The 17,747-nt window shown below is 37.2% G+C and overlaps 1 protein-coding gene across 1 annotated transcript in view; it reads right to left on the bottom strand.

Annotated features, from left to right (window-relative positions):
* Positions 1-16,038, bottom strand: part of LOC114366078 (protein O-mannosyl-transferase TMTC3-like) — a 44,561-nt gene extending 28,523 nt beyond the window's left edge. Inside the window, exon 1 of the mRNA XM_028322860.1 lies at positions 15,380-16,038. Coding sequence (XP_028178661.1) covers positions 15,380-15,706 — 327 coding nt within the window. The 5' untranslated portion in view covers positions 15,707-16,038. The remainder of the gene's footprint in view (positions 1-15,379) is intronic.
* Between the last annotated feature and the right edge of the window lie 1,709 nt (positions 16,039-17,747).

Genomic DNA, 17,747 nt, shown 5'->3' with positions numbered 1-17,747 from the left:
AAAGTAAACAAATTCGCACAATAGACGCCTTCTAAGATTGCTATTCTTTATCGAAGGAAGAAACTGCCGGTCCAGTTATTGGGTAGCTTACGAGACCTATTCAGAATGATACTGAGCAAAGGGAACTAAAGGAAACCTTATTCTGTACAATATCGAGACGGAGTTGGATCAATATACAAAGCTGGCGTGGATGTCTCGATGTATTTGCGATATCTTTTGTTTTAACTTAGTTTTAGTTCTCATATTTCTGCTCCTTGCTCAAAGCGAGATATTAGAAGCTACTGATAAGTATGAAGTAAGTAGAAAATACTTTATTATCCATAACTACATTCTCACTTAACGAGTGTTATCAGAAATACTTTTATCATTTTTAACACATCTCCAGTTTGGATTCTCTCTATCCGGAGGCCCTGGGTTCGATTTCCAATTGGAACACTTTGGTACCTATTGATTTCGAAGTACTTTATGACCGTTTTTATATTAGTTTCTCATTAATTATAAGCAACCTTCGAATATTTCTTCCTGTTTATACCAACCTGTATTTGTTATTAGTATCTTCTTAGTAAACGCCAAATTTTGTGAGAATTGCTGGATGTTGGATGGATGGAAATTATGTTTACTTAATCAACAAACAAAATAATTAACAAGTTTCAATTTCAGATATCACAACCAACTTCATTGTTTATGAGAAGCCCCAAAATTCCCGTCTTATTAGGTTTGTTATTGCTGAGAAACACTAATTAGGAATAACAAATAAATTGTTGAAAACATTATTTTCCTTCTACTCGTAGACTAAGAGCTAGTGAACGCCAGAAATACGTTATTTTATTAAAACAATATGTACCCAATTTTTTCTTACTATTTGTCTGACCCGACCCTGACGGACAAATAATCAAAATTTTGTCATCTAGTCTTATTCTACTTACGTTAAATATCATAAAAGCTGATTAATAATATTTGGGCAATATTTAGAAGTTGTTTCCTCATCATCCAGATAGTTGTCTGTTCCAACCCCTTACCAGACAATCATTTTAGAGTAGCTGCCAAAGCTACGATGACCCAAACTTCATGGTGCACCAACGTTCTTACCTATGTTGGGAGCAAGCGCTGACAAACTTTCAGCTTATAAAATAACGTAGGTCTGGCGTTCACTGGCTCTAAGTCTATAATTAGGAATAACAAATAAATTGCTGGCAACATCATTTTCCTTCGTCACCGAGGCTTTGGGAGTTTTTAATTATATTAAGAAGAAAAACCTTTCTACCAGCAGTTGCTTGGAGATAATTCCATAAACATCTGTTAGAATATTTTGATGTTGTTGGGAAGCTAAATTGAGTCTACCTTCGTTATTAACACTATTCAAAAAATTTCCCAGAAATGTTCTTATTAATAGAGAATGGTTTATGAAATATTGAGGTATCTATTGAATAGCAAAACATTAATAGTCATTGCTATAACATTTGAAAGTGAGTATGTATGGTAAAGTATAAATTGCTTAAGTTGTGTTAAACATAGATAGGTACAATATTAAAGAAAATTTAGCAGCCATTGGCCGTCATTATTAAACATTTAATTTAGAAATTTTATGGTGCAACTCAGCCTTAGAATTCGGAAAAAATGGCTGTGCCATACGGACGGACAGACGGACAGACAGATAGACATGACGAATCTATAAGGGTTCCCTTTTTTGCTATTTGGCTACGGAACCCTAAAAATCGACGTCCATATCACAGAATAATAAATGTATTACGTCATATTGAATTGTTTTTGTTTCTGCAAGTTACGTTTTTCAATAAGCAAAGTGCTCTGAAGTTTGATCATGAATTACGTAATCATGATATCACGTGATCCAGACTCCTGCGTTTAGGGTTGCCAGGTGACATGTTTGGCTTTTTAAGGACTTTTCCGGCCTGTCCGGCTTTTTATGTGGCTGCCGCGGCAATCGAGTTGAGCTACAGAATAATATCAAGCACACATGTGCTTGCGCGTATCAGGATGTTGTGCTATCGATTTGAAGATGATATTTGATAATCTCAATCATAAAGCTAATTGCACCCATCCCCCCCCCGTGATATGACAAAAAGGTATGTCCGGCTTTTAGGGAAAATATAAATTAAGCACCGAGTCCGGATTTTGTGTTTTTGCAACCCTACCTGCGTTTGTCTCTCTCGTTTTTTCTATCCGAATATTTGCAGTGATGATGGTGATCATTTTCTCACAGTGTACCTATTAATCTTGCCCTATGTGATCTGTTCTGTTCAGTTTAGTTTGTTATACCATCTTCATAAATTAAAAACAGTCAAATGACAGTCCAATGATTTCCTAGATTGACTGGATCGTTCTGCATCCAGCGCCCTTGTGCTACCATAAAATGAGGTCATCTGCCCACTTTTTTACTTTGTTAACTACCTAAAGATCCTTTGATCCATGAAGACGCGCCCCACCATTCTTCTGGTAATGTTTGAGTGTTATCGGTACACGCTAAATAATCCATGAGTACACACGCACACTATAATATGACGCTCGGATTGCTCGGTTTGCTCGGATCAAACTCCCCGCACCCCGCGCTTCCCTCGACCAAAACTTGTTGGGGCGCGTCTTTGTGGACGAAACAATCTACACCTACAAGCAATTCATCTAAATTAGAAAATGTAACGCTAAGTATTACTGACGAATCAGATTTAATCAGAATGTAATCATCTTTTCAGATACTTATCTTATCCATTACTTAATCCGTTTAGAAATTACTTCTACTTCGCCTTGTTTCAATTCCTATTGGTAGGTACTTAATGTAATATCGGGCACGCATCAGGATTTGATTGTCCCGCGGGAATTTCAGAGAAATTGGGACAGTCCCATGGCGCTGATATCGGGACATCTGATCGTATTACGTCACGCACGTCTGTTAGTTACACCACAGTTAAAAAGAGGAATAAGTAAAGTTAAAAAGGGAGAAGGGAAAGTTAAAAGGGAAGCCTGAATGGAACCCATTCATGGCCCAAAACAGAGTTTGTCAAAGAAGTAGTATTAACAGAAACAATGTTATCCAATTTGAGCTTTATGATCGACTTCAACTTTAATTCTTCCATGGTTTAGTAACTATTATTAAGTTTCGATTATAAAGCATTATTTATTTGTGACTTCGAAAATATTTAGCGTGTGAAGTCCTTAAATAAAACATTCACTCGAACATGGCTTATATTCTGCAATATCTATGAAATAAACAGAGTCAAAAGCTCGTATTTCGTGCTATTCATATTTAGAAATATTCAATTATTGCATGTAAACACGCAGAAAATGGTATAAAAGGAAAAGTGCCTAGGGATTGCTATCTACAACAAGGGTTGATGAAAATATATGAGCGAATAATGCGAGGTTTAACGATACACTGTTTATAAATAATAAAACAGGCATTTAACAGTTTCAAAAGGTTTCACTGCGCACTTCAGCGATGCCACAGCATGTTAAGCACCATGCAACATTTAGGCTGCTTGTACACTGGAGAGGAGCGAGGGAGCAATGTAGAGTGAAGTTGCGGACTGTGTCTGTCTCTAGTGTCCCTACGGACACGCTTCTATAGGGGATGTAGGTAGCGGAGCGGAGCAAGAATGTATGCGAAGTGGACTTGCAAATTGTGTTTTTCTAGCATGTTTTTCCAAGAGCTAGGCCGCGAGAACGCGAATTGTCATTTGATTTCCTCCCGATTCTTCGCTTTCTCTCTTTTCTTCACCTCATGTCCTCGCTCCGCTTTTGGTGAGAATGTATGCAAAGTAGAGTTGCAGACTTTGTTTTTTCGTATGTCGCGAGCACGTGTATCGTCATTTGATATCTGCGCTCCGCTTTCTCGCTCATTTCCCCGTTCCACATCTCACCTTCGCTCCCGGTTTTGTATGAATTTTTAAACTTGGATGTTTGCAACTCCCTGTCCAAAGAGGAGCGGAGTTTTTCTGCCCTTTTTAAGGATTTTCCTCGCTCACCGCTCCACCAGCCGCTTTGGTCCCGTGGACAGGTAGCCTTAAAGTGTCTACTGAAGAAGAGCGGAGTTTTTCTGCCCTATTGGTGGATTTTACCTCGTTCACCGCTCTGCGTTCCGTAGACGTGCAGCCTTAAAGTGTTCCCAGGAATATTTGCATGGCTGGAATAATTTGCATGTTGCGTCGATCCCATTCAATTGCCTTTTCATGAGCGCTGACGGCAGAATGAAAGCGTTGCGCTTACGCCAGTTTATTCCTAAAGAATATGAATGACAATGTATACTTTACAAATTAACTAGTAGGTATCGGTGTTTTATTCTTTGGATACGTTTTTATTGGTACATTTACTAAAAGACAAATAAAAAAGGATTTACATGTCAGTCAACTTTGTAAACTTAACGAAATAGACATCTTCGTAAAATAACATAAGTAAGCTAAGCTCGCAGTAACGAAATCAAATACATACTTATTTTTCTTATTATTTAATCATGAAACATATTATGAACACCTGAACCGTACCTACTGCATGAGGCTCACGGAACATAATCGATTTTTATAATTATTTATTTAAACGAGTAGTAAGGAGTGGCGTGTTGTAAGAAATTGGTTCGGTTCGTATTTCGGACTGATAAGTCGTCACCTTAAAGTTGTAGAAACAATAACAGAAAGAAACACACTTTAACATCGCACAAATACCTAGGGTTGCTATCTACTGGTAACAGCTATTTAGCCTCATATTTATGGGTAAATATTCGACATTCTCGCGACAAGTGTCGACAATTCGACATATCGGACGAAGTCGGGGAAAGTCGTGCGAATTCGCTGAATTCTTTTTAGTGACCTTTTTCAAATAGACCAACATGCAGATTGGAGACATGTCGAACGATAGTTTTATCAATATAAAATCGATGGTAAAACAAGTAAGCCTAAGATGATGCGACATTGTTTTTCATACACACATAACGTGTCTTGCTATGTAGAAAGTAGTCCTATCGTACGATACAACAAACGACCCATTTCAATTTACCCTAGTGAATACGAACTTAAAGTAATAAGTAGATTCAACTTTTGTTGACAAAAATATTCCAACTTTCCCGTGTAATAACCGATAGCGATCGCTCGGACATTCTGTTTAATTCTCTTATTTAATTACGCAAACAGTTTTAACTGCTTATCGTGGCCGGTCCACGCGATCTCATAAATAACTCGTGTACAAATGAATTTCTTGAAAAGGCCGTCGAAATTACAAGTTCACGTGAGGGTCCCGTCACGCGAGCCCAAACTCGCTTACGATGTATTATTAAGCAGCCGGTGTCAGCCCTGACTAACGCTTCTGCAGTTAATTAACAGTTTATTTCAATCGTTAATCGAGTTTGGACTTTATTTATTAAACACTAGCTTTCCGCCCGCGGCTTCGCCCGCGTGGAATTTTGTCTGTCACAGAAAAACTTTATCGCGCGCGTCCCTGTTTCAAAAAACGGGATAAAAACTATCCTATGTTCTTTCCCGGGACTCAAACTATCTCTATGCCAAATTTCATCAAAATCGGTTGCGAGGTTTAAGCGGGAAAGCGTAACAGACAGACAGACAGACAGACAGACAGAGTTACTTTCGCATTTATAATATAGTTGGGATTCAGGTTATTTCAGATACCATCTAATTAGGAATGCGTTGGCGACCGCGTACTTTTCATCGTAAAGCCCCTACTGTCGTTTGTCGCTTCTTTATTTTTTACCTTAATTATTATATTAGCTTTAAAACGAGTAATTTTGGGAGCATCTACACACAATAATGTAAAAAAAACCTTTGCCTCTAGAGAACTTTCTCTAAAATGCTGATTCAATTTTGTAATCTTTTCGCTGCGTCCAAAATCGGGTAAATTACAAAAGAGTAGCATCTTTATCGTATCGAAAACGGAACCAAATGCTGTAATGTTTACAGGTATGTGGGCACAAAGTGTAATCAATAGCTTTTCATAATACAGCCAGCTGTATTGAGTCCCACTTAGAACTTGGAAACTCATAACGCTTAGTCCAATTTCAGTGAGGTCTATTAAATTGAAATTACCGAAACAAATTGAATTAATTCCGCTCCAACTATCAAGTACGGACATCATTACTTATACTTTGACAACGAATAAAAAAGTGTCAGGTAAATTAGGAAAAAGTGTGAGAAAACACGAAAGTTAAACAAATTAGATGATGTCCTTGTACTTATATTCCTCGTTATTGTCATTTTAGAAGCAGGTCAAGTAAATCATCAAAAAGATAAAAAATATGTTTTTGGAACCTTTTGTCATTGAAGGAGAGTAACGTTGTTTTTCACATGGAGTTTGACAGAATTTTGACGTTTGATAAAGTTAAAATAAGATTTTTTTTTTGCATAACAAGGCAGGTATTTGACCACAATCGCACCTGATGTTAAGTGGGATGCAGTCTAGGATGGTACATATCTGCCCTGTAAGTGCTTATTCACTCTCGCCTTGAAGAGGCCCGGATTATAGTTTTCGATTTCGATGGTGCAACCCAGCCTAAACCAGTACCTCTAGTAGGAAAAACTTTCGAGTTCGTTTCGTTGCGTATTCAAAGTGTCATCGAAAAATGTTGTATGAAAAATTAAACAGCGCCCCCTATATTATAGCCGCCCTAGGGGGCGCTGTTTAATTTTTCATACAAAATTTTTCGATGACACTTTGAATACGCAACGAAACGAACTCGAAAGTTTTTCGTACTAGAGGTACAGAGATGTAAACACCTCGATCTTGTAATTTGTAATCTCCATTAGCAGCATCTGCCGGATCTCCGGAATCCGGACGAGCCGGAGCTGTCGCGAGCCAACGGAGACATAAATCAACGTCGGGCTATCGCGCCTTGTCCGGACAATGTACACCTATAATGTGTTTGTTTCGGAAAACACGATCTTTCCCTCCAACGTCCTCGGCTAAGACGAAAGAAACACAAAATCTAAAAGCAATATCTGGTTGCGTTTCTCTTGGAAATATTCTTTGGCAAAATTTTTAGAGAGAAAAAATTGGACAAGAGACGTTACTAATAACGATTGCTGTGGAAAAATCTATACGTGTAAAATTTTAGTGTACACAATAAAATTCAACTTTCGTCAGAACTTCTGCAGAGCTCATAAAAAGAACCAAGATAAAAAATAATAACAAAAAAGAACCTAGAAAGATAAAAGTACTCGTATATTATCAAAGTGAACCTAGTTTAGTGAATTCCTTTTCTACTTTTGAAGTACAGAACTATAAAGCTAGAACGAATAAAGTAATAAACCGTATCTAGTACTAGTAATAGACTAGGTCACATAATTGACATTCCAAGGTCCTCATACTGACTTGGTGAACTTATTTCCAAGAAAACATAAATAGTTGACAGAGAAACATTTAAAACTGAGCAAGTTATGTAGACAGTGTGGACTTGTCACATTATATCTTTTGTGGGTTAACGCTTGAATTTAAGCTCGATCGAATGCACATTACACAATAGACTGGTTCTAAATGAACAAGTTCTTTGTCAAAACAATTAAAAATATTATCTGCTATCTAATTTTGGTAAATAGGCAGTATTAGGCAGTAACTAAAATCATTATAGTTCTGAGCACAAAAGTAAAGTCCAAAATTATTTTTTTATGCATAACAAGGCAGGTGTTTGAACACAATCGCACATAGTGTTGAGTGGGATGCAGTCTAGGATGATACATATCTGCCATGTGTCTATTCACTCTCGCCTTAAAAAGCCGGATATCAATATAAACCTTAAGTTTATATGCGATAGATACGCCGAAATTAACATGGACGAAAAGTACATCATTTTCAGTTTTCATCCATTTAGTTCACGTCCAATTCCTCCAAACCCAATTCTAAAACGTATCGTTCAAAGTTTACGAAAGTAATAAAATAACTTTCAACAAATAACGTTTATCGAAAACATGTCGAATTTATTTTTCGATCCAATGTATATATGCCTTTCCAATAATACGACTGTAGCAAACTTTTTTCATTCTCCAGACTTTGTGTATCATGATTACATGTTGTTAGAAATCCTTTCAAATTGTAGTTTGGCTTCAAAGTTAAAGACTTTTCGTTTGCATCGGACGATTAGTTTACTTCTTAGAACTCTTCGAATCATGGATTTAGACTTAACTGTTACGAAATAGTATATAGAACTATCTCCAAAACGTAAGATTTTTGTCGAGACAAAATTTTAAGAATTGGTTGTAAAAAAGACGAAAGAATTCATTAGTTTGAAATTGCTATAATACTTTTTTAAATTATTTACCAATTATTTCTAATATTTTTTATTAAATCGTTTTTCTTGAAACCGTAACTTTAACGTATTTAAAATTAAATGTTTTTTTTTATAAAAATAAACATCTTCACAATTTTTTATTTCATTATAACCTTCGTTGTTGTCAGAAAAGTCATCGCTATTTTATTTCCTATCGGCAAAACGGAACGCTGCTGTCAGTATATTCGTCCGGCTTCACCCCGCGACCTGTATTTATCGGCCATCCGTTCGCATCTGTCCGAGTGTCGAGCCGCACCCAGCGAAGTCGGTAATTAATAAACAACTGACACGAACGGCTCCAACGCTTCCAAATAACAAAAGCCGGCCGAAAACATCGCAGGCACAAAATAGATGGGAGCAGAAGACAATCTACGGGCAACACACACAGTGATATCGCTCTCAACACGATCACAGAATAAGTAATAGGTAGTACCAAGGACACGGTATAGCCAATAATCGCAAAAGTCTAAACCAGTGCAAGCACGAATGCCGCCCGCTTGAGACGCGTCTGTGTCATCATCATCTCAGCCATAGGACGTCCACTGCTGAACATAGGCCTCTCCCAATGCTTTCCATGTTACCCGGTGGGTAGCGGCTTGCGTTCAGCGCCTTCTTGCTACCTTTATGATGTCGTTGGTCCACCTTGTGGGTGGACGTCCCACGCTGCCTTTTCCGGTACGCGACCTCCAGTCCAGAACCTTGCTGCCCCATCAGCCGTCAGTTCTGCGTACTATGTGCTCTGCCCATTGCCACTTCAGCTTGCTAATCCGTCGAGTTTACGGATCTCCTCATTTCTGTAAAGAAACACCGAACATAGCCCCTAGCATAGCGTTTGTGTGCGTACGCAAAATTATATACCTACATACATGTGATTGCCTTCTGTTACTATCTATTTTGTGTCGAGGTCCCCATAAATCGGCCCCGAATAATCGACTGACAAACATACTACCGACGATTCGCTCCGCCGATCCCTGATTTTTCATGCATAAGCAATATGAAATGTATTCTGCGTTGGTGAATAATTTATTCTCGATTGTCACCCAGCCCGATCGAACCTTGTTCCCAGGTGTTCAATGAAACAATTACTTACACGCGTTTTCGACGGTCCAATTTTTAGGTAGTCATTTATTAACATTCTGTAACCATACACACTTGTGAATTCGTTTGCCGTTTTAACAAACTGATCGAAAATTAATAAAATGTGTTCATGTTCGTTAAAAATTTACATATTCTGTCCAAGTTTGTTACCGCGTGTCTAGATAGGCAGTGGCAAGTTGAATTCTGTTTCTAGTTCTACGAATTGTTTCGAATCTCTAAGATTCAATTCAGAATAAATAATAATGGCTCGAATACACACTAACATGATCGGAGTATGTGAATTAAACTAGTCTTTTGAAAATCCAATTTAATAGGTATTTGAATGATCAAACGAACTTACCAAGTGAAGTTCGATCTAAATTATCCTGTTTTCGCCGAAGAGATTAAAAAATGGCTACTGGGTAACATCTCGCATTACCTCGGAGCAAAAGAATGGCTACTGGGTAACATCTCGCATTACCTCGGAGCAAAAAAATGGCTACTGGTTAACATCGCGCGTTAACTTGGAGCTAAAAATGGGTCAAAGTTACGCGTCGTGTCACAACGCTTATAATAAAAATGTACGAGCACTTGCACAAAATAGTTGTTACAACCAACCTTTTGTTGGGTCTAATTCTCGTCACTACACTGCACAACTTAAAATAATTACGTTTTTTGTCGGTAAAAACGTCCTGGTGACGTCACTTAAGCATTTTTCTTATACTGCGTGCGGTCGTTGCGCGTGCGCACAAAGGAATGAGACCGCTCGGACACCGAGCCCACAGCGTGGTAGGGGTGGGGTTGCCCGCTCTTTTGTTTTTTAATACTACTACGCTGAATATTGTGTGCGGATTGGGTTGTCGTACAGGGGTACTACATGGTAAAATAAATCTCGGAGGCGAAAGCAGGATAATGCATGTCAAATAGGTTTGCCTGGTGAACACAAAATCGCTGATACATATCAAAGCCATTTATTTCGGCAGAATCAGTGACAGGTTTTATTTTTGCTTTGTTGCAAAAGTCAACTTATAATAATAACAGATTGTCATTTTGCAGTTATATCGCTTTTTGAAAACGACATTTTATAACATTAATTGAGTGTAGAATATGAACAAAAGAGACATCGCAATTTCATAATTATGAATGAAAACTAAGATAAAGCCGCTTAAAGCTTCAACTTATAATGTAAATTGTAATAGGCTGTTTTTGTGGGAGACAGACTGTCTTTTTACTTATTGTTTTGACGTTTTTCTTGCTCGGGTAATTTGTGTATTTCATATTTAAGTAATTTCTATAACAATATACCAGTTTTTGGACCTACTTTTTATTTGGTTCAAGATTACTATCAGTTTTGATGTCACAAAGAAAGTAATTGTCATTATCGTTATGGTACAATTTGGTTTGATGATACCTAACCTTAAAAATATTTACTAGCCTGCCACTATAATAATGTTAATAATGTTTCAGAATAATGGGTTTGCCCGTGTACCTTATAACAGAGGGTTTCGCGAGCACCTCATTCAGAATTCTGAATGTAATTACAATTTCCACGCCGTTTTATATTGGTTTCATGGAAACTATGGGAAGTTTCAATTGCGTTTTGAGTGTTGAATGTCAGCAGTTGTAAAAAGTCAGTAAATTTTTGATTGTTTTTATAATCACTTTTACTCCTGAGGTTTTCAATACAGTTGGCAGTCAAATAGTTTAGCAAATATCAACCTACCACATGGAAGAAAAGACGATTGTGATAATTTTCAACCGACTTAAAAAAAGGAGGAGGTTCTCAATTCGACCCGTATGTATTTTTTTTTCTATGTTTGTTACGCGATAACTCCGCTAATTATGAACCGATTTGAACAAATCTTTTTTCGGCGTATAGGTAATACCTCAAGGGTGGTCTCATTTAAATTTAATAATAGAAAAAACAACCCCCAAGGGTGGAAAATTGGGGATGAACTTTTTTATACGCAATATCTCCGCCGATTATAAATCAATTTGAACGATAATTTTTTTGTTGAATAGGTATTATCAAAAGGGTGGTTTCATGCGAATTTGAAGAAAATATTTCACCCCCAAGGGTGGAAAATTGAGGATGAACTTTTTTATACGCAATATTTTTAATTTTTAGTTTTTTTTGTGTTCACGCATTTGAAGTCGGTTTTATTTTTTTTAAAAGTTATTAGAGAACAACTTAACATTAAAAGATCTTTTTATGCTAAGCAATTTCTGTGTTAAGACTTAGGGTGACTTAGGATACATCTCAATTCTTACTCATCACACAATTATTAAAGTTTATAGAAAATAATTATAGACTATTAAGACTTAAATCTGCTCAAGGAGTTGACATCTTTACGTAGGAAGATATCTTGTTTAAAACTTATTCTAAAGCCATAAAGTTTGAGAATTCCCGAATAAACATACCGAAAGTGTTGAAATAACCATGCTAATCAAAGTTAGAAAGCCAATATTTAAAGTGACATTGAACGAAAGTTTGTAAACGAAAGCAGGGAACCAACACTTCAACGAAGGACCAAAGAAAAACTTGCTCCGCTGACATTGATGGATGTGGGCGGAGTACGCGCAGCGACCGTTTTGCAAGCCAAAGGTAAACTCCAGACGAAGTACTGTATTTTAGCGGAATTCGAAAATAAAAGAGAATGATTAATTCCCCCGTGGTTTTTAAAAATGGCGTCCGAGTCTGGTAACTTTTGGGATAAGTCATTGCCGTGAGGATAATGTTTGTTTACGGTATTGCTTCAGGTTTAGATAAATGAAGGGGTTTTGGCGTTAAAGTACAGGATAAAGGATAAAATGAACATTTTTATAATTTTTTGGGTGATATTCAAACGTATAAAATGTCTAACTCCCGTGAAAATAATAATGTTTTTTCTAACTCGTAATTAAGACTATCGATAGTAAAGTGGTCACATTTTTTGCATCGACCATAGCAATAAATCTTTCATCCTGTTCTGTTATCTTATTTGCATTCTGGATACACCGGTAGTGAGCATTCAGCTAAGCTGACATGTGAAATGGCGCTAAGCTCTTATTTAAATGCTTTGTAATCCTGTCGACCCCATCCATTCGGAATGTGCAGTCTAAGGATTATACTTGCACATTTAACTAGCGCCGATGTAATATTTATACAACGTCTACGTTGCAACGTACAAGCAAAAACAACCCCTCTTCCATTCTAAAAATACAAGATTGTCGAAGGGAAAATGGGATTCGTTATTGCGCAATTTGAATTCTATGAAAAAATGGCAAAACAATATTCCCGATAGAGCTTCAAATAACAGCGTTCCCGATACATGAACCTTTCTTTTCTTAATCTACAGAATTGGGCACCGACATGTTATCTGAATAATCACGCGGCCGTCGACGGGATCGGGGAAAACAATTGGTGAACTCTTTCACTCAGAGTTTTCCCAGAAATAAGTGTTCTGTTTACGAATTGGGGGAAACTTCCAATTTTGGAGATTTGATTGTTTACTTTGCTACTGACAGATTGCGAATCTTTCCAGAGTACGAACCTGATATTGCTGTTTTGTTAAGTGAAAAGTTTAAACGGTATAGGTATTTCCGACGCGAAAAGCACTCCCCATTATGTATTTTTAATTAAAAGATAAGGAAAGGGAATTGGATCTGCGTCGATAGTATTATGTTTCAGAAAAAGATGCTTCAATAGCACTTTTTTATTTTCATTCCAGGATCTATTCCATTTGATTCACATTCTTTTATTTTTCATCATGATAATTTCTAAACTTATGGTTTTGATTAGCAGTAAACGCGGACAAAATGTTTTGTTTTATAATAAAATCAACCGTCTACAGTGGCGTTCATAATCTCGGCCCTTAACGATGTGATCACGAACTGTAGCATTCACAAGTATAATGTTGTTGAGGATATTTGAATAAGCATAATGGGCATTAAAATATACAGCGGGCTTGATCATACATCATTTTCTTCTGTGTAGATTTGTATGCGTTAGTGAAGAAAGGAAATCTACAGAAACGCTCAAAGCATACGTCATCTTTTGAATGCAATGTAATAAAAAGGCCTAAAAAGATAATCCTTATAAAGTGTACGTAATAAAGGAAGCAGGAAGGTATTTCGCGAATAAAGGTGAGATGAAATTGAGTCACATTTAAAACATTTTTGCACGTCGTACAGCAGTCACAGTACGTCATTTGTAAGCAGCTCCCCCGTACATTTGCCGCGTCAGTCAGAATACATTTGAATGAAAGAAGGAGCGATTACTTTGATTATGCTTTCCGTTACAATGCCGAGCGGAGTGCGTCCCTATTGTGTCCTTGCGTATTATGCTGACGCATTAAACGATTGAGATTAAAACATTTTAGCGAATGTCAACAGCCGTTGGTTTGTTAATTGCCCGTTAGGGATTTCTGTTCGGGAAAAACTTTTGGCGGTTTTTTGTTACCAAATGTTGGTAAATGTAGAACATGAAAGGGTTATGCCAGATTGGGGTTAAAATTCTGAACAGTGTTTTTTTTTTTACATTTCGGAGTTAACTGTTGGATTTAATTCAAGCTCCTACTTAACAATTTTAAATTGTGCAATCCATTTTTTTAGATTTTTGATAAAATTGAACATAAACACAATGACGTGATTAATTTAATAAATACCTATTTTTATAAAGGGGGAGGCCTTTGTCCAGCAGTGGACGTCTTTCGGCTGAAACGAACGAACGAACGAACCTATTTCAGCTTTAAATAATAATAAAGACAGAATATTGCACACGACCTAAAAATTCATGCATGATGATTACGGTCATAAAATTCGTGCTGGTACTAAAGTACCAATACGTAAATGGTTGATTTATGTTACCCAAACTGAACTTAGATATGTTGTTGTAATTTGTACATTTCATAATACAAAATGGGAATCGACGTGAAATTGGAAAAAATAAAATGTACCTATCATTGACCTGTTGAAGGCGTTACTGAATAGGCAACTCCAGTACCTAGTGTTTAAGTCTTGAATTCGGAGTAGATAATTTTTAGGTGAATAACCTCAATACCTCAATGGTCAGCATACAAAAACAACATTTAACGTTACTGGTGCTGTGTTCTTGACATTCTATCCAAACGTTTCTTCGAAACATAACAATAAATGGGTGGAGGAAACGTCAGTAACACGGAAGACTGTTATTTTCGTGAAGTGAATAAATGCGAACAAAAGATTGACGACTGAAAATGGCATCGAAGTAAGGCTTTACTAACATACTTGGTAGGATTTGTGACTGCTCTGAGTGTGTCAAGTCATTTACATGTTTCATAATCTTGGCACCGACTCCAGAAGTATCAATCATGGTATACCTACATAAATATTAATAATTCGTCCTAATAAATAAGTAGTTAAATAGTAATTATTTTTCTACGTTTTAGTGTAGGTTTTTTGGAGTCGGTTTTATTTTTTTTTATAAAATTTTACTTATTAAATCATTCGTTAGATTGACAGTCTAAAAACAGTTAATTCCAGTAAAAATTCTGAAACTGTCTTAATCCATTTAACACTTGGTCAGCTTTGAAGACGTTTCTAATAGGAATTTGCACATTTCGTTTAAGATCTTCAAAGTATATTCCTATTAGGATTCATTTTCGTTCATAACATGACAACCAAATTATACTCCTGCTTAAATGCCTCTTTCAAATATCTTCGGCTGATTTAACGTAATAATAATATTTACATTCTAATGATCTGACTATCCTCAAACATAATTAAACACAAGAAAAACGAAGGCAAAACATTGTTGTTGTGGAAGTGTGCGCTATATTATTCACGACAGCTCGCAATGCTGGTATGTTTTTATAAAAGAACTGGACGCACCTAATTAGAAATGGATGTTTTTTTTATTACGCGGAGGAATAATAGTTGTTTGGTTGCTTCAATTTGTATTAAAGTTGAAATTCCAATTAGGATATCTATTGGATTTCGTCTAGTTTTGGGTTCATCTTATTAGATTCTGGATATGGCTTAAGTTTGAAGTTTGTTATCGAACTTTACCTTATGAATAGGAGTTCCCCAAAAGTCGTTGAGGAAGATATTGGAGATTGGCGTTTGGGGTCTCAAGTCTCTGTTTTCTTTTATGGCACTGATGTCGTCGAAGACGAAGCCACAGTATAGGCAGTTGTGGTAGACTATGATGCAGGCTAGAACTAGGATGGCGCCCAGGCCTCTTCTCGGAGGCTCTGGGAGGTCTTCTGGCATCTGGTTCTGGCCGGCCAGACGCCGCCTACTCCGGCCAGTCCTCGTCCGAACCGCCGACACCACCCCGCCAAATCTACACACGCCACTCACGCGGTCCATCGCGATTATTGCATTACTGATCATCCAAAACACACAAACACTGTCATCATCTAAATCCCAGTCACTAAAGCAGGCTTCAAGACACCTGAAATGTTTTATAAGTTAGCTACGAAGCGAAAACACGATCACGGAACCGGGACTATAAATTTTGCTGCAGAATATCAAGAGAAAAAACGGTTAATATGCTAAAAACGCACTGTGTAACACAAAAACCATAGCGTCCGAACCAATGTTTAGGTTAGTAAGAAGCACATGTCACTGTTTTTTTTCGAAATCATCTTATTTGACATTTATGTAGTGAGATCATTACGACGCGCACGGGCACGCCCGCTCTCACGGCCGGATCGCCGACGACTGCCGAGGGGCGACGAGCGAATGCCGCGTCAAGTCACGTGACCCGTCGTTTTACTGCGGGTCGTTTTGGGATAGCGCATGCGTGTGTGAAAGGATCGCTGGCGGCAAAATATTTTGTCACACTACATCACTACACGAAACGTAATTAGATTGTTTCTATATTCTGTAAATAAGAATTTGGACACTGGCCGTTAATTACTACAACATTTATTTTTGGTTTAAAAAGTTTTGATAAGTAACGAGTATTGGAGTTTGGAGTATTGGTTACTTATTAGCCTTTTGCTAGGTGTTCAACAATGGGAGTAAGGGTACGTCAATTTGGTATGGCGAGAAGGGTGGCTAGTAAAAATATGATTGCTATCGAATCATAAACGGTATGAACACAGGGACATTATCGCAATTTGATTACGTCGTATCCTATGGGCGCATGCCCGGCGGGGGGCGGGGGGACTTGATGACGACATTTGGTCGGGTTCTGGGGAGAGCCGGGAGCAGTCGAGTCCGGAGCGTCTCGCAGTTGTTTCCCGTAAATATATTTGAGCCGACGGAGTTTCAAGCTTGAATGGAGACCGAACGCGATTGATACACTTCTCGATCCTCGAGTACCTATTTGGATTCATTTTTTCTCGCCCCGACGGAGGCGAATGATGAACACCGATAAAAGGTTTTCGATGTCGCAAGGTCTTTCGCCTTTTAGCAGGAAAGTTATTAGTTGCGTGACTTTTCTGAATTTGCATTCCGAGGATATTCTGCGAAGAACGCTTCGGGACGGCAGTTGATCTTATAAAGGCTCATTATAATGGCAGAGTAAAAATGAAATTCTAAGTGCTCTTAGCGAGGAGGGGTAACATCATAATATTGAAATGTTTTTGCATACATAAGTAAAACAAGGACTTTTAACGTTGTAATAAGTAGGAATATTTTTTTCCAGTTCACACGACTGACTTTTCGTTAAATGGAGGAAGGGTAATCTTATTTCACAAGTATGGATTTTTGACAAGGACGTCTTCCCGGACGCAATTCAATATTAGAATTCTTAGAAATTAAACATTCCTGAAAATTTCGAAGGTCACTAGATTCTGAGGAAGAAGTCGAATAGTCTGGGATAACTTACCTGTAACAAACATGTAAAACGGAAATAATTTTAAGTTAAATAATGTGGAAAAATAATTGGAAGTCGGTACGTGTTTATAAAATTAATTATTGAGGAGGCTTAAACGAAACAACATGTTTACATTTATACAAACAAAAAATTATTTGAAAGAAATTTATGTGCCTATTTTGTAGAATGCTCTACGGCATTAAATAACTTTTTTGTAATAAAGTTTTAGATACTTACATAGGTAAATTTTTTCAACATAATATAAATAAATAATCTGTCAGTATCACTAATTTCTTATGTTAAAAGATTTTGCACGACTAACAAAAACTTTAATTGAAGCCACAGGTTAACACTAGTGTAGGTAAATTTAAATACAATAACAGAATACCTGTGCTTACTTTACAAATGGAAATTACAGACTACGCAGTACCAAATGAATAATCCGGGAATAAAATTGACCAAAGTGAACTCGGAACTGAAACCGCCGGTTGCCATGTTAACAAAACGTACAAGTAATAAAAACCGTGTCCATTTGGCGTACTTACGATGTCATCACAGTTTTGGGGGTCTGCGAGAAAATATTTTTACTTGTATTTTTTTTGTTTGGCG

The sequence above is a fragment of the Ostrinia furnacalis genome, unplaced genomic scaffold (assembly GCF_004193835.3).
Source record: "Ostrinia furnacalis isolate ACB-3 unplaced genomic scaffold, ASM419383v2 OfSCF0526, whole genome shotgun sequence".
Classification (NCBI taxonomy): domain Eukaryota; kingdom Metazoa; phylum Arthropoda; class Insecta; order Lepidoptera; family Crambidae; genus Ostrinia; species Ostrinia furnacalis.
Note: the sequence above shows the minus strand (reverse complement) of the source record. Positions and strands in the feature narration are given on the sequence as shown.